The sequence below is a fragment of the Gouania willdenowi genome, chromosome 4 (genome assembly GCF_900634775.1).
Source record: "Gouania willdenowi chromosome 4, fGouWil2.1, whole genome shotgun sequence".
Classification (NCBI taxonomy): Eukaryota; Metazoa; Chordata; class Actinopteri; order Blenniiformes; family Gobiesocidae; genus Gouania; species Gouania willdenowi.
In genome coordinates, this window is record NC_041047.1 from 31,843,858 (window position 1) to 31,862,725 (window position 18,868).

General features: G+C 36.4%; 1 protein-coding gene across 1 annotated transcript; it reads right to left on the bottom strand.

Moving 5' to 3' along the window:
• On the bottom strand, positions 1-17,823 carry rp2 (RP2 activator of ARL3 GTPase). The gene is made up of 5 exons (XM_028445508.1): positions 17,545-17,823; positions 9,864-10,532; positions 3,230-3,344; positions 2,750-2,835; positions 1-1,481 (listed from the first exon to the last, which is right to left on the bottom strand). Exons 1-5 carry the CDS (start codon positions 17,704-17,706, stop codon positions 1,398-1,400), a joined length of 1,116 nt encoding a protein of 371 aa, XP_028301309.1. The 5' UTR covers positions 17,707-17,823; the 3' UTR covers positions 1-1,397.
• Positions 17,824-18,868: the final 1,045 nt, after the last annotated feature.

The following is an 18,868-nucleotide window of genomic DNA, read 5'->3' on the forward strand; positions in this document are numbered from 1 at the left end:
AACATTTCTGAAACCTTTATTTGTGTGTGTCGATGTAATTTTTACTTTAATTGTTCAAAAAGATCTAAAATAATTAACACAATTTAACACAATGTCACTTCAAATGATCTCCAAGTATTGTTCTGTTTTTTTGCTGCCAGGCTAACCAACGGTGTTAAACAATCGAGTTTGGTGGAACTGAGGCCTTGCATGGTCTCACTGAATTGGCAAACAAGGCGAAGGCTGATGGTCTGAGGAATGAAACATGATTCACATTTACAAAAACCCTGAGAAGAACCAGGAACATCATACATACCGTACCTTAAAGTGTGAAAACAACCAGCTACATGCAAATGTGCTCTGACAAAGACATCAAACTCAACAGTCAGTAAAATCAAATACAAAAAGTACATCACAATGAATCAATATGAAGGATTTTTTTAAGGGTAACTGTACAAAATGATGTGCTGCATGTTTTTAAAGTTAAACTGTGATAGACCTTTTCAACAAACCCATCATTATATACTTTAATTATCTTGCTTTTATTGACTTTGACACTCATTGTGCAAAGGAACACTACGTGTGTCAGAAAGGTGTGTTTGCACCATCAAATCATAATAAGTAAATATTCAAAATTCAATTGTTACTAGAGCTTTATATCTATAGTAACAAGATGGATCGTCTCTGTTAGAATTTTTAAATCACTCCAAATAAATTACCTCAAACCAGTGTCTTGAAAAAATCCAGAATAGAACATATTTAAACAACATGCAGTTGATGTCCTCAAAACTTATTTACATGCAACATTCATTCAGATAGATTACAAAATGACATTACACATCAATGCTAAAATAAAAAAAGTACCATATATCTTCATATAAAACAGTAGCGACTAAAAAAAAAAAAAAAAAAAAAAACGCATGCAACACCAAATCCCCATTTGTTACATGTGCAAAACCCACTCAAACTTTCACTAACCAGCTTTGGCCTTACAAAATATGAACAGACAGTTCTGACAGCACAACATGTTTCAATTACGCAGATATACAATTCAATCCCTGAGGGAGTTTTTTATTTGATCAAAAACAGTTTCCCTCCGGCAGTCTGGTGCTGCTGCTTTTCCCCACAGCTGTGATCATTAGACATAAAGACGGTATTGGAAGCAACACTATAAATACCATTCACATTTACAGCAAACAGCTACATTTTACAATTAGAAATACATTCATGGAAATGATAAATATTCACAGCACTTTCAGCAATTGACAGATGACAGTGGCCATCTTTGATTGGAATGATTGTTATTTAAAAGCCTGCTAAGCTCTAAAAACTAAGCGTCCAATTATTGATTTTCGCTGTAGCAGGATCAAGAAAAAATATTTTCATCAGTTCAGGCAGTTTTTTTTATACTGAACCATTTACAAGCCCATCTGCATGTCAGCGAAGTTGAAGAAGTTGTCCACATCTCGAGAGGAAGTGTTTTTATTGTCCGAGACAAAAACCTGCAGATGAACAAAACATATTATTACACACTGGCACGTGTGGATGTTAATATCACTTCCAGAGAAAAAATAAATCAGTATTTGAGGCCCTGTTTACATGACAACTTTTCGCTTTCGTTTCCATTTTTCTTTCCAAAAAGTTCCGCATTCACATGGCAACATTTTCAAAACGATCTCTGTTTACATGGGTCTGCTGGGAGCATGAAAAACGATGTAGTATACATGCCAGGCCAATAGAGGGCGGTATGATTTTGCAATGAACCAAAATAAGCAAACAGAAGTAAGAGTGTTTGTGTGCATCACTCTTTGTTGGAGAAATTCTGTTTAAATTCAAAGTGTTGATTTACTTTACCGTCACTTAGATCAGACGAGACGTTACTCATGTCTGCACCAGATTCTGACCAATCACAGAGCTGCACTCCTACGGAGAGATATTTGGCAGAACCCACAGTCCCTCGGGTCAGACGCTGCACGGTGAACGTCATGTGTTTCAATAAGCGTGAGATGAGGCACAGATGTTTGCTGGGGAGGTGAATGGAGGCTGTCCTCTGGTACATGAATAAACTATGTTATAAAATGTAAAAATGACTCGTTTTTGACTCGTGTTGCTGTGCTGGTCACATATGTGGAGAGCAGCTCTCTGAGTTGTGTGTGTTACAGCATTAAACCGCTACGTAGCGTCTATAGCATCACATTAAGCTGCTTATCATGCTTATAGTTTAATGCAGAACGAGTGGCTATTAAATGAAGCTGAGTTATTAAAGAAACTTGCCTACATGTGTGCGCCGCGCGGATGTGAATAGAGTCACAGAAATGGGTTCAAGATTAAAGAAAGATCAGCTTTATTCTGGTTCAGGCCGTATTCTGACGGCTACGGGCTGGGTTGGGGCTAACTTTGTAAGTCTGATTAAAGCCAACATCTGAGGCTCTGCAGCCGCGATGCGCGCGTGATACGGAAAGTTTTGTTTTGCTGTTTACACGGACACGGAGGGGGTTGCGTTTTCAAAAACTTCCACTTTGGAGCCCGTTTTTAAAAAGTTCCGTTTTCAAGCACCAAAACGCTGTTGCCGTGTAAATGCACCGCCAAAACGCAACAAAACTTTTGCGTAAACAGGGCCTGAGTCATGGTCAACTGTTACTGGTGCTTTGTACTGGTAGTTGTTTGATAGTAATTATGGAGCAATTGTTGAATAGAAACTGTAATTTGTGTCTTGAATTTCCTTTGTGAATAAAGATTTGTGCTTCACTCTGGTAAACCTCATGGTTACCTTGGTCCCACTGAACACTTCACTGGCAATGTTCTTGCAGGTCTCCACAACTCCATCCCCGTTTAGCTCCAGGGCAATGACAGGACCTTCAACAAGACAAGAATGTAAAATGCACACATTTAAACTACTAAGTCCTTATCGGACATGAAATCAGGTAGGACACATACATGGTTAAAATGATTCAAGTAAAAGAAGAACAAAAGAATGGAAATTGTAATATCAATATTATACCTAACATGCAACTATGTTTTTCCTGCTGCTTACATGCTTCAAACAAACCAGTAAGGAGGAAGATTAATGCTTAAAAATGGGTGTTTTTGTGTAGACCAATATCATGGTAAAAGTCAAATTAACTGCATCAAGAGACAATAAAAGCCCAGAAAAGTGAGTGCATCTAAAAGCACACAACCCCTCTGTCACTACTCAGTCCATAGACAGCAGAGTAAAGCAAAGTAGATAATTGATAAATAGAGTGTTTACCTTTGGTGATCCACTCCACCAGCTCCTCTGCATCATTCTGAAAGACTCTCTTCACATCCTCAGGTCGCATTGAAACCTCTTTTGTTTGGATCAAGACAAAACCTTTGACAGTGGCCTGTGTCAGTCAAATAGTAAAAAGTTGGATATAGGCACAATAATGGATTATTATTGCATGAGTATGTTAAGTAGTTCCAGCTTAGAATCAGCGTAATCATGTGTTTTAACAACAACTACCAATCAAGTGAGCTCCAAACTACCATAACATGCAAATATACTTTTCATACACTTTCCAGTAGGCCTGGGAGATTTTGCCTAAAAAAAAATCTCCGATTTTTTAAAGAAAAATTTGCGTTTCAATTTGATTTTCAATTTTTTTTTAATGCACTTAAAAATGACTGCAGACATCATATATATTGTCAAAAGTGCAACTTTATTGATGTGATTGTCCTCAAGAGTTAAAATGCATAGAACAATTCCAGAATAAAAAGTAAATCAGACTCTGTCATTCAACAATTTCAAGTTTTAACTCAGGTTTAAGCAAAAGTGCAACAGCAACTTCACAGTAGCTTAAATTTTCTGATTAAGAAATTAGATAACTACATTTTTTATAACATATAACATTACAATTAAAAAATTAAAATAAACGTTTCCCTTTTAGCATCTCAGCATAGTGCAAATAAAAAACTAAACATGCCTGTGGCACACATACAGTCTACTCAAAAGGTAGGGGGCGGGCTCACATCGGAATGCGAAAAAGTCCGAAAAAACTGTGATGGGAAAAAAAAACAATTTTAAAAATTAAAAATAAAATAAAATAAAATACAATATATAATATAATATAAAAATTGTTATATCTACAAATTCGATTAATTGATTAAATCGATTTTTATGCCCAGCCCTACTTTCCAGTAGTGCTAATTTGTCCTTTGTGCGAGTTTTTTTAAAATTTATTTCTGATTCAGGAGCAAACAGAGGTTCATAGAGTTGATGTTTCATTTTATGTGAACAAGTTGGCTGAACGTGGTAGTATGAAGTAAGTCATCTTTATTTATAGAGCGCTTTTTATAGGTAAAAAACCACAAAGTGCTTTACGCAAATTTCAGTTTCATCCCATCTAAAGAGAACATGGAGGAACAGTAACAAATAACATGGGAGACAAGAAGGGGAGAAATGTGAATGAAGTTTTTTCGGTCATTCAATTTTCATTAAAAAGCAACAAACTAGGTTTGCTTGATACTTGGTTCTATATTTCAGATATTCTATATTAATTCAATACGATTTGAGAATATGATTTCAAAAACATTTTAGAATGTAATGCATACATTTTTGAGTAAATTCTGTTAAGATAGAAAAGCTGTTTCTATGGCTGTAAAGTATTACAGTAATGCATAATTTAGAACATTTTAATAAACATTTGAGTTTATATCAGAAAAATGGCATTACTATTTTTAGTTTTTCTTTTTACAACAAAACACTGTAGTTTGCTGTGTTTTTAAGAAGTGTTTAATAGTGTTTGATGCAAAAGTAATAACAAGTTTCTGCAAATATTGCTGAAAAAAACATGTGAAATGGCAACATACCCATGTTGATTTAACAAAAAAATTACGTAAGTTTTACCAGATTCAAGTGCATCTTTTCCTGTAAATTTTAACAGTTTTAAACTGTAGAAGTTAGAGTTTAGCATGTATAACTGTATACATTTCTTCTGTAATTTTTACAGGATTATTCTGGCAACCACAGCTGCCAGATTTTATTTTTTTTACAGTGTCGGTTTAACGAATGTTCACACAACTAGGAAAACATGGCAACGTTTTCCTATTGCTTTCTTCAATTCTTTTTCTGACTCATATTTTTAATTGGTTAAAAAAGGTGTCAGTAAATCACAATATAACATTCATTAACAAAAGGTTGAGATGAGGTTTAGATCAGTGGTTCCCAAACATTCCACAGTCTCGTACCACTTCAGACGTTTAACCTGAACGTCAGAAAAGGTTATCTGATTAATCAATTAACTCTACCCTAAAAAGCAGAGTCAATTAAACCCAGGTTATCTATAAAAAATTAAATAATTCAAGGCAATAAACTACGTGAGACTTAGAGCTGCTGAACTACAAGCTAATTTTATATCTGTATGTAATCTAAAAGTTGTTCTCATGCACTACTGATGCCAGTGTGACAAAATAATAGAGGATGTTGATGTTGTGGCTTCCACAGAAACACTCAATAACGGAGTGAAGTCATATCACAGAGAACACGATAAACCAGGGGATTTTAAAGAGTGGGAGAGTGAAGGCTGATTACTGACCTCAGAGCTCAGACCTGCAGCTGAATGTGAAGGACAAACATCTGCCACTGACAAACTCCAACAATACTACAGTACAAGCATACATCTAACACACACGCTACCACACGGAGCGACACAGAGAACGAGACTGACAAGAGACAGACCTAAAAGAGTAATTAAACCCCAAACCCACTTTTTTCTGCTGAATACATAAGGTCTGATATTGATATCAGGTATCGGTCCGTTATCAGGCAGAAAACAAATTTTAACAGACTGCATCTAAAATCTCCGATATACAGTATATTATATTTAATAGAATACTGTAGATATTAGGGCATCCAACTTTGGTCGTTTAGTGGACTAATTGGTCGATGCCGTCGTGGTCGACCAAGATTTTCATTGGTCGACCAGCAATGGTATCAGTTTCAATACCGTTTAAAAAAAATGCAATGCACTTATATAGGTGATTAGGATTAAATATCAAATATAATTTATCTAATGCCTAAAAATGATTCTATATCCAGCAACAGCTCTGTGTGAGTGCGTGCAAAAAAAAAAAAGAAAAAAAAAATGTTCTGGTCAAAGCTCGATATCATAAATGGTCTGTGTTTAAAAGCAAATCTGCACCACAAAAAGCCAAAATACAAATCTTTCTCCTCGTCCTCCTCTGCACCTGCTCATTCATTCTCCATTTAAAAAAAATTTTTTTGGTCGACTAATTGGTACATGTGCCATAGTCTAGGTCAACCAACCATTTCCTTTTTTGACTACAGCCCTAGAAGATATTATGTTGAAGGTTAAAATGTACTGTATGTAACCAATTGGTTAATAATAGATGAGTTTTCTCATACCTACTGTTGCTGACTATTGTTCTCTGTTTGAGTAACATCACTTGATGTCTTTTCTAACATTCCACAATACAAAATAAGTAATAAAAGTATGTATAATTGGTTTTCATATTGCATCGGGTAGATATTGGTATCGGCCAATACTCAAGGCTACAATATCAGTATCGTAAGTGAAAAAGTTGTATTGAAATATCCCTCGTGTTTATTAATCCTAGTCCCACATTTTTCACATTTTAGTTAAAGTGTTTTAATTGTGCGTATTTAGTAGTAAAATGTCAGAGTTACTGGCCTCTAAGGGTTGAACGCCGGCTATTACAATTGATTTTTGCTATTGGCTGAAACAGATTCTTTAGATTCCCCTGTGTCATCAGTTTCACTGTTGTTCCCGCCCCTCCTATAAAAGCTGAGAGGAGAGAGGAGGGCTTCCTCCAATCACAGCCCTCAGTGAGCACTGATTGACAGTTTAATAAGGAAGTCCACTGTGTTCCGTGTAAAACGGGGATGTTTTTGTCCTTGTGCTTCTACGAGGAGCAGATTCTGGTTCAATCAGAGCGTTCATCAAGCTATGTGTGTATTTACAGACACACCTATGCAATGTATTCCCGTCTGTCTCTGTGTGTGCGCGGACGTGTGTATGTCTTATCGCTGTGTGCGTGAGGTGGTGGGAGAGCAGAACTGTTTGCCCCTGAGTAGTGTCTGTAAGGCTGTGTGTGAGCTTCACGTCGTGATTGTGTGTGCCTGTAGTTGTCATTACACATCTCACCTTCTGAACTCGCTATGCGTGTGTCAGTCTCTGTGTACAGCTCTATGGGCTGACAGAGTGGGCGTGTCTTACTGCTAAAGCAGTATCGCCCATAATCAAGGCATTTTTGAATTTCCCTCCTAGTGGCAGTTCAGCAGAAAGCAGGGGTTTAGTTCCTCTTCAAAGATCACACTTCTTCTCCTTTTAGGGCTGGGCGATATCAACTAAAATTCTCATCTCAACATTTTTATTCAAAATGGCAATAGGTGACATAAACTTGATATAGATTTTTTCTGTACATGGTTTTAGAAGAAAAACAATACTGGGGCAAAGTAACAGGATAAAAATGCCATGACGGCCCTTTTACTAATCACCAGCAGCACAATATCAACATTTTGTGGCACTTTTGCCTTTTTCTCTAATTAGTGAGTAAATTCTGTAGTGTGGCTTCTTCCAAGGCAAGTCTGAGTTGCTAAATGCAGTTTTTAAAGCATATTCAGCCATCCCATGTGTGGCCCCTTTAAGACAGTGGCCTTTACTTTTGTTAAGACGGAGAGAGAAAATATATTGATTTAGACGATAGTGTCATTTTCACGATCCCCCCTCACCCCACCCCCTGGAAAAGCAAAAACACTTCTTCAAGAAACTTTTCTGCTTTGGCACCCGTTTTGTTCTTCTACATGACTCCAAATCCCAAAATGCAATGAGTGAAATTCAAGTGACATGACAATTTGACAATAAACCCATTGTTATTGGTTAAGTCAATGACAAACTTTCATGTTGCAATTTCTACCTTCTACATTTTTTAGTGAGTAAATCCCTATTGGATGATTTATGACAACAACCTTTGGATGACATACAGCAGTGGCGGATGCTTTAAGACTACAAGGGAACCTCAGCTTCCCCTAAAATCAGTGGTCAAATATGTAGTGTTGTGTGTACATTTCATTGACTAAATATATGACAGAACACATGTATGTTTAGTTCAGAATCAGCTTCTTATAACAGGAAACTGACAGTGACAGCGTGACGTTCTTCATTCATTACCGCAGCATCACAGTGTTAATAAACAGTGGTGAAGTTCAGCTTCAATTGACTTGAATGGGAGACGATTTAGAGGTTGATCCACTGCAGTCAAACTAGACTCTCATTGGATAAATGCTCGGTTATGACGCACTTAGTCCCGCCCATCGGACGCCGGGCTTCACAGGAGGTCTATGGAGCAGTGGGCTGGATCTGTCTGTTCCGGACGCTGGAATAATGGATGATGATTGGATGATCTGTCTCAGGCTAATTCAATTTTGATTGACAGCGAAATGAGCCAATCAGAGAGTATGACGTTGAAAGCACACAGGCGGGTTTTTCAAATATTTCAGTCCGTTGCTCTGTGTTGACACGGAGACTTTGCTGATCCTCTCATAGCGAATCAACTTCTGACAAACCTAGTGTCTGTTTTTGGTGTTTGTAGAGACTGTTACTGCTTGTGTTGTGAGACTTTTGACCAAACACTCACACTCCAGCGCGCAGCAGCTACGCGCGTGCGTGCGTGTGCGTGTGTGATAATCTACAAATAGTTGTTGACAACAAAATGTGAATTCTACTAGAATTCACATTTAAATAAACAGATACATTTTCTGAAGTAGGCAGAAAATGAGCTTCCCCTGCATGAAAGACCAGCAGCCGCCACTGACATACAGGTACATTTAAAAAAAAAAAAAAAAAAAAAGCAAGTTATGTGGTTAAGCAGCTTTTTTAGGTAGCGCCTAACAACAAATCAGTCTTCAAAACTATACATCAAAATGCAGCATGAAGAGAAAATGTTAATCCAAAAACTATTTTCAGATGTTTACATCAAATTGTTGAACTTGTGGGGTGCAAAGAAAATGTCACCCTTTGAAGCCCTTTAATTAGTGTAAAATATGTCTTGGATTTGTACGACACTGTCATACAACAGTGCTGCATAAAAAGGAAGTTGTGCAATCAGGCTCATTGGTAGCCTGTGTAAACACGTTTTTGCAGTGCAACACAATGAGACCTCATAGCTAAATAGATACTTTGTTTCAAATTCATGATTATGCTTAGTTAGCACCTTACAATGTGACTAATTCCATTACCTACTTATTTAGAACCATAGCATTGGTATTGTTGCCTAAAACTGATAATATCCCGAAGAAGTGAGACATGAAGCAGCCTTGTGAATACAAAGCAGGAGAAACTCTCTGCAAACGTGTGTTGATCTTAACGTGGATCCAGTCTCATGCTTAAGTGATTAAGTAATGACTTTTTCACCTGCAGAAAAAACAAAAGTGGAACGTTTACTACGCAACAAGACCAGCGGGTGGATTACTTTTCATGTGTATCCGTTTTAAAGTGTGTGTGTGTGTGCGCGTGTGTGTGTGGTAAAAGCAGATCAACAGCTTTATTTACGGTATTGTGGTTAACGCTAAATTTAGCTTAATTTCTGACTCAATTCAAAACCAGATGAGCCTTTAGACTTTTTTTTTTTTTTTGAATAGTGGACAATGACACCCTGTACAATTTGCACACTATTTGACTTGACTGCATTTTTGGGATTCCTTTAGAAACGCAAACGCTGTGAAACTCAACTATGAGTGAAATGCAGCCAATTAACATGCAAGTATATAAGAAGTGTTCAGTTTTTTTCTTTATTAAGTAAGATCTGACCATTATTGCTACTATCACCAAACTTCCTCTTTAAATACCAAGGCTGTCAAAAACCGCCCAATCCCCGATTCTCACCTCATCGATCAGTTTGCGGGCGTTTGCAGTGGTATACTCCCCTGCGAAGAACACAAAGAGGCATGACTCCTCGCTGTCCTTACGCCTCCCTCCTTTGGTTAAAGGCACGATGCTCTGTCCTGGCGCCGCAGAGATTCTAACCGACTTGAATTCGGACTCGGGGTCTGGAGTTGGAACAGCATCCAGAACCGCAGAATCCTCTGGCAGCAAGCTCCAGTTGTTCTCTCCAGAAACTGGAGTGAAGTCGTGGATGTTGCTCCAGTTGTTGTTGAATATGCTGAGCCCGGCGTCTTTGAAGTGGAAGGCTAGCTCTGGGTAGTAATACTGGAAGCAGCCAAACTTCATACCCGTGGACGACTCAATAATGGGCTGAGTGGCGCAGCACAAGAACACCTCCATCTTTTTACAGTCCCGTGTGCGAAACTGCTGGCAGGCTACTACACACTTGATGTCTTTGCAGTCCCTCAGAAACACACTGCCCTTGACAGGTCCGAGAAAGATGCGGCAGTTGACACAGTCGTCGACGGTGATGGTGGCGGAGTGGTCGAATACGTAGATGTTGCAGTTCTCACACTCTTGGATGACAAACTGTTGCCCGTTTAATTTTCCAGGGAGACGACCCACTGTGACATCTTTGAGCCCTGTCAGCATGTAATCCTTAGGGTCAACCTATGTGCAAAGAAAGAAGAAGGGCATAAGGAGTAAAATAGGTGTTTACTATATTTATGTACAAAACTCTTAACATGCACAAGAGATACATTATTTATCATTGATTGATATTTATTTTTTCTTGGCTGTCTTCAAACATATACAATACAATACAAAGAATAAACACTCATTTAAAAAACCAAAAATGGAGTGGGCTGAAGCAGTAACTGCTTATAAAAGCCCATCCCCAAACAGCATTATATAAAAAAACAATACAAACAACTCAATAACAGTGCTATTCATCAACTTATAAACTTCAATAGGTGCAAAGCATTTTGTTTTTTAAAGAATTTGTGAACATATTCAATGAACTCATTAACTTAAAGTGATCCTCAAGATCATTCCAAACTTTAACACCATGGACAGAATTGTTTGCAATTTACTTTGTTCAAAAATATAAACCCCTCTTAAATTACATTTTCATTTGTTTAAAAAGTAAAATAATACCCAGAGGAAGGCTTTTATTTCTTACTTCACAATCTCTAACACTTTTAACGTCACTAAATCCATAAGTTTTTTTGTTCTAGACATTTTAAACAGTTCGTTAGTAGGTGTCAGGAATTCCACATTATGCTCTTTTGTAATTTGATTAATGAATCTATATACAGTATGTTTTGCATGTATTACCCCAGCTTTCTGAGCAATAGGTCAGGTAAGGCAATATGAGCGATGAATAAAGCAACTCTCTATTTAATATACTTTTTGTTCTATGTAGAATGCCAATAGTTTTAGATATACTGTATGTTCTATGTGCGGCTTCCAGCAGAGCTCATGATCTATGATGACGCCCAAGAACTTGGTCTCATAGACACGATCGATCTGTGTTCCATTCAGAGCCAATTTCAAGTATGATCTGTTCTACACGATCCAAAACACATCCATTTTTTTTCTTTTCATTTAAGAAAAGCTTGTTTTTCTTAAACCATGTTTCTAATTTTGTCAATTTGTTTTCTACTAATGAAATCCAATTATTAATATCTTGTCCTGAACAAAATACAGTATGTTTGTGTTATTAGCAAACATAATTTATTTTCAAAATTGGGACACTTTGCAAATATCATTTAAATATATTATAAACAGCTTAGGCCCCAAAACTGAGCCTTGTGGAATTCCACAAGATGTTTTTTGTAGTGATTTTGTAGATATTTTATAGCTATTTAATCTGTTGTTTAAATAGCTAGATTGTGCCAACCCTCTTATGCCATATCGCTCACATTTCTGTAATAGTAATGAGTAATTAATAGTATCAAATGCTTTTCGTAAGTCAATAAATACACCAATAGCATTTTTTTTATCTGTTGCTGTTGCTACAGACGTTGCTAACGGCAACATTTTCCAGCCTCGAAGCATAACATTGACCCCTTCTTATCTCCTACTGCTTTCTTTAACTGTTCATGAAGCTATAAAACTTTAAGAGGACTTACGTTTTCTTTTTTCAATTTAGTTTTTCTTATTTCTTTTGTTGATTGTAAGGCCACAGAGAACCTTCTATTAAAACAGGTTTTATTTCTTTGATGAATGCCTCTATTATCTCTGGGGAGACTGTAAGGCAGCCCCAGAATATGATGCTCCCTCCACCATGTTAACCAGGTATTGTGCTTTTATTTATAATTTCATACGTTTAAATATCACTTGCAAATCCCTGAGAGTCTGTGGAGTATAATGTCGATGCACAGTGTATAGTGTGCACAAGAAGCACCTTTAAATTGCACCAATAGTGCATGAAAGCCCTTTATTTGCCGTGGACTACTTTTCAAATTGTGTAAAAATTTTAATTTTCTAGCTTCAAACCCGAGAATCTTTTAATGCAATGTAAAGCGCTTTGAGTGTATACAAAAGTGTAAAAATGTATGACTGTTAATAAATAACAATAAAAATAATAGTAATAATAAAAACAATAATAACATGATGTGTGTTTTTGGCATTGTTTCTTATGTCGTTTTGTATGTTTCTCTGTTTTTGTGCATTGCTGGTAATAGTAAGTATTTTTCTCTCTAAGCGCGTGTGTTTTTGGTGTCATTTTGTGTATTTTGATGTTCTTTTTGTTATTCAGTATATTTTTCTCTTAATGTGTGTGTTTTTATTGTCATTTTGTGAGTTGCTGGTAATATTTAGTTATAATTTTTAACAAAAAATTACAACATTACAAAACCCCATATTTTGCAATGCTTTTGTCAATTTTCACCTCTCTCTCCCTCTCTCTCGTAACCCCTGTATTGCTATCAAGTACCCCCATTTGAGAAACACTGTTCTGGACAACAAATTCCAATCAGGGCTGGTATATAAATTAAAAGATTAATTCTATATTGTCAACATCATCTGTGATATCATTTGACATGAACATCTATGTTGTGTGAGCAGGGCTTGTGTGCTCAGCTGTGAGCACAATGTTTTAATCCTTTAATAAGATCATGAGGCTACAAGAACCACTGAGAGGTGAAGGAGTGGCTTTCAACCTACAGTAAATAGCCAAAAGTATTGGGACACATGTTAAATGAATCTAATGCACATGCAGCTGTTCCAATCACTTGCATGGCCTCGGTTGTGTCAGACCAAGCACTAAAGCAACGTCACGACAGTTTACAGTTAAAGTATTGCAACATTTCTGATGTTACTGTGTATCTATACACAAAGATGTGGTACATGTGGACTAGAAGTTTTGGAGTGGAGAACTTGTTTAATCTGACGTATTTAGGATTACTTGGAGGAGCAACTGCAAAGCCTGAAACTCCCATTAACACCCTTTTAAACCTTATGAAAAGCCTTCACAGCAGGTTTGAAGTCATATCTGCAAGAGGAGTGTCTTCCTTCATATACAGTACCTCCCTGTGGATTAGTAATAGGTTGTCATTAATGGTTGTGCAAATAGTGCCGTTATTCTCTAATGAGCTTGGCTCATATCCTGTCAACCCCTTGGACATAACTAGGGTTGTGTTCTGCCTGACACCTGGTGATATGACTCATATCAAGATACATAGGTCACGATACAATACGATACATCCCGATATTAAAGTATAAGGCGATTATTGCAATTTTTTTTATATATATATGAATTAAGAAACAACTAATCTATAATCTGTAAATTTGTACAACGTCAAGAGAATATTATGTATGAAATATATTTTATTGGCATATTTTGCACTCAAAACATTGGCTTTAACATGCCATGTGCCAACAACTTAAAATAAAAAAATAACATACAATCTGCCTGAGGCTTTTAAACCAACTTTGACTTTAGTGCAACATAACTGAGGTATATGCCTAAAACAACAAATACATGCAGAAAGATAGTACTTGATTTATATATTTTTTTAATATATATATATCTTTTTTTTTTAAAGAGAAAAAAAGTACATTCTTTTTAGATGTTATTGAAAAACACAAGCTGGTCAACATGCCCAGGTTTCAGAGCACTTCTTTGTGCAGTTACAATGTCTCCTGCAGTGGAAAAGACTTTCCTGGTTAAATAAAGGTAAAAAAAAAAAAAAATATATATATATATATATATATATATATTTTTTTTTTTTTTTTTTTTTACGACGTAATATCGTCGAAACAATTTTTTTCAACACCCCTAGTCATAAGTGTATTTTCACTGTCGTTTCCTGTTCAATGTATCGCAGAAAATGATTAAAGGAAACCACAATAACATTTTGTTGCAAATCAATGTAAAAGGCAAGCAACAAAAAAAGTGAAGATTGGCATTTAGAGACGGCTAACCTTTTTTCACTTCATAAGACATTTTCAAAAGAATGAAAAAAACCAACATGAGTTAGTCCAGCTAAGGACTAAAGCAACGGAGTTGTGCTTCAATAGGATCAACAATGATTTTACTGAGAACCCTCATCTACCTACATTTATCACATCTGAGTTAAGCAGCAGTATGTCATCAACAAATACAAAATAAGTTAAATTTTTAAAAAAAAATTGTAAATAGGAAGCAAAAAAGCAACTTTAAACTGTTTTACTTCCCTCTCTGTCTGCACTGTAGACCCTCCCACTACTAGATCTTTATATAGAAATGTCTACTTGGGTTTCTTCCCTTTTATCGGACATCTATAATGTAAGAGTTCAAAGTCTACATGGGCTACGATCTATATTTTAAAAAATAAATTAAAATAGAGTGAAAACAGAGCAGGACAAGAAAGCTTTCAGGTACACTGCTGCCCCCTCTTCATGGAATAATCTTCAGATGATCTTGAAATGTAATGATCTCATCAGTAAATGAAGGGTTGCTTTAAGGACCAAGTACTAAATGGTGCTGGGCATTGTTACTGATTTAGAACTGTTTTAAAACTAGTGTACTTTTCTAGTAGGGCTGGGTGGTACGACCAAAAATATATATCACAGTGTTTTTCAAAATTCTAATGGTTTCACGATATATAATTTTTTTTTCATGCATAATCAGGTGTTCACAGCCTTTTCTACTGGTTGAGAGGAATTACTGCAGTAGATTGACTTAGTATGGTTTATTTTACTGTCATGAGTGAATATTGTAGAATAATTCCACACTAGTAGTAAAACAAATTTGCAACAGCAGCCCAATGAATCTTTGCCGCGCTAGCGTAGCTTTAGCATTAGCTTGATTTCGAGCTTTAAATATTGCATACTCAGTGGTGTGGTGGTTTGTTATGGTGAATAAGGTAGCGTTTTGTTTGCAGCTCCACCAAGACTTATTTCCATGTTACAGGAATTACAAATTACGATCCTTTGCTCTCTTTTTTTGTGTATTACTGCCAAACTGCCGACATGTTAAGCTAACCGTGCCCGTGAGTGTTCTCCTGTAGCAGAGGCATGCGCACGCAGGCACATGCTCACATGCAGCTTCAGAGCTTTCAATTCAACTATTTAGAAGTGCAACGTAGAAAAGGGTCGTTCCCAAAGTTGTGTAATCAAATACACCGGTACGGCGGTATATTACATTTTCATATCATAACAAAAATATATAACAGTATTTGGGAAATTTAATGTTATGACAGCTCAGATCAGATAAAGTGAAAAAAAAACAACAACAGAAGGCAACACACAGAATACACAAGACACATGAAAAAAGTGCATTGAAGGGAAAAAAAAAAACGAGGCTATATATATATATAAATATAATATAAAAAGTATGAAGAATTAAGGCCGCACAATTAATCGAATATTAAATGTGATCACAATTTTGGTCTCCACGATTGAATTAACCTGATGGTCTGCGATTTTTAAGTTTTTAAAATGCGGCCTCTGATGGGTATAAAACTGGAGTTTTAGAGTTTTCTTTGAGCTGGGGCACTCATGTTTAACATGATGAAACACCCCCATGAGTTGACTGACATAAGTTCATTAATGAATCCAGCGGACACTAAAGCCAGAAAATGTTGACAGGCTGGTGTTTCTTGCTCAAACCTGTAGGCTTGAGCCAAATGTTCTTCACCATTTTTATATGCTGTATGTGTTTTCATGGAGTTGCACTCTGTCACAGTGTATTTATATTTAGCCCATAGTACATTTTGGCAAATTCTTGTGTACATTTTAGTATTTATCAATATATTCTTGTTTAAAGCTTTTCTTTTGCACTCTAAACTGTTCATATGTTGTTTGTTGCCGTACGGACAACTCCAGGTGCTGTTGGTACGTTTACCGAAATACAAGTACGTAGCATCTTAGGGTTAGAGTTAGGTTATAACCCAATATCGCAACAATTTTAGGATTAGGGCTAGAGTTAGGTTTAGGGTAACATTTAGTCTTGGTCACGCAACCTAAACTGGCCAATGACTGACCTATCACATGACCTAAACTGGCCAAAGAGGGGCGCTGTGTACGGATAGTGTGTCGGTATACTGGATATATTTTCTTTAAGGTAGGCTTATGTATGTGTTTTTGTGTCTATATAGGCCTGTGTCATCATGATAATTGGCTCATTACGTGATGTGGCTATGCTAGGCTAGCGCCGCTAATAATATAAAAATAATAATAATACAGCCTAAATTAAAACATAAATTGGTATATGAAGCACATTTGTTTATTTTATATACAAGTCAACGCATTGCATATTTACTGTTAATTTCACGTCGCTTGTCTTCAAGTTAGACGTACTAGCCATAAACATTTCATACATTACTGAATAAATTACATTTTAAATGTAGGCTAATTCATAATCAATGTCATAAAATCAGTCAGAAAGAAATTAGATCCCCAAAATACACAACCGACCATTAACGAAATGTCTACTGCAAACATACGACCACTTTGATTTTGGGCTCCATGGAGTTCCATCTACGTTTATTCGCATCAGTACTTGGATCCATAATTTCCGTTTCTGGCCTTTTTCTGTCATTATTCTGTAAATGGCTATCTTTTCCTTCAGCCAGGCGTGGTTATGACAGTCAAATACTATGCAGGATTTGGGCATTATAAGATAAAAATCAGCAGTAAATAGCGGTTGTCAGGCAAATGATTACCACTCTTAAAACGACAGCGTACGTTGCTAAGTCAAGTGCTGACGTCACGCGAAAAGGCGTATATTAATACGGCAACCGTACGGATAGCCACTGCCTTGTTTGTTAAAAAGTAGTTATGTAAAAAATACAGACGTTTTCTCTAAAATTATAAATAATAGCGATTAAACTATTGATCCAATAATAATAATTATCATTTTGGCCATAATCGTGCAGCCCTATAATGAATATAGATAGATTTTATTATCCTATAAATTTGGTTAGAATTATATTTGGTAAGGTTTGTCTGAAAAAAGACAAATTATAAATAAAGGTTACATAATTCAGAAGAAAGAAAACAGATGAATCAAAAGTTGACCCAGCAAATGTCCCAGACCTACTTAAACGGCACAGTGTGACCCATTTTTGGGCCCCGAAGCATGAGTTGAGAAACCTTATCTTCGAGTTGCTTGTAAGCAAGAAAACACAGGTTAAAAGCAGTCCACAGTCACATGGAGGATTTAGCCCCGTGTGGCCCATGTGTGGCCTCGTACCTTCTCCCTCTTGTCCCAGCTGTACAGCTTCGGAGCCTCGTCCGTGTTGTTGCCAAGGGGAACCGCGTTACCTGCAGTAGTTTCCACTGTGGTTGTTGTCGGCGTCGGGTCCTCCTTATCCGAGGACTTTCTTTTGGATTTCTTAGAGAAGAAGCACCCCATTATTCCTTCTCAACAGGTGACCAGCTTTTAGACAGTGAGGTTTGTCTGGGCGCAGCACTAATACGAAGCTGAGCTCTGAGCACTTCCACAAGATTTTTTTTTTTTTTGCTAGCTTCGCGTTTCACAGCTTGCTTTCTTAGCCAATAGGAAAGGAGAAGGTCTTTCTGACAACCAATCACAAACCAGTGCGCAGCGACCAACATATGATACGTTTAAATACATGCAGTAAAAAAGAGTTTTACACAATCCGAAACACAACAATTTATTGTTTTTACGAATGTATTTTCAAGTTTTTGGTTTAATTTTACACAAAACTTGATTTTATAAAAATTCAGTTATCGTAAAGTAGTGTGAGCCATGATGGATACGTTTGTTGATGGAGCTTTCCTCCATCTAAATGCCACCAAAACCAAAGATTGATTTCAGGAAGTCTAGCAGATCTACAAATTACCATCATAAAGAGAACCACCATTGACTTCGTAGACCAGTACTTAGCAAAAATTTGACGTTAATATGTTTTATAAGAAACAACAAATATGGTATTTCTTCAGGAAACCTAATGTTTTTGTCATATATATATATATATATATATATATAACAAAAAAGAAAACAAAAGCATGTACATGAACATAAAATAGTTTGCAGACCTTGTTCATGTCCATTTTAGGCTTAATGTTCATCAAAATGTTGATTTGAATAATTTTCGCATATAGTTCCTCTGCCATTATTTTGTATCATGTTTTAAATGTATTTTGCTTTACAGAACATTTAAAAGGATAAGTGTAATAAATCAAATAAAGACGACCATGGCAAAGTAGGATTAAAAGCGTTTACTTTAACATACTACCGTGAACGCACCGTTATTTACACTTGGGGCACACCCCTCTATGTGTTTTCTCCCACAGACGCCCATTTCATACTTGGATCATTTTAATAAAGTTTTGACTGCAGAATTATAGCTAAAAACACGCGAAGAGCTTAGAAACACAAGATAATTATTGCAATTCTGGTGATTTGTAGTAATGCATGTTACCCTGGTTGGTACAGGTTATTATTTGTTCAGTGTTGATATTCTATGGGGTGCCAAGTGTAAAAATTTTGTATAAAAGTTGTAGCTAACACATTTTCATTATTTATCTCACTTTTCCCATATTTAGCACAT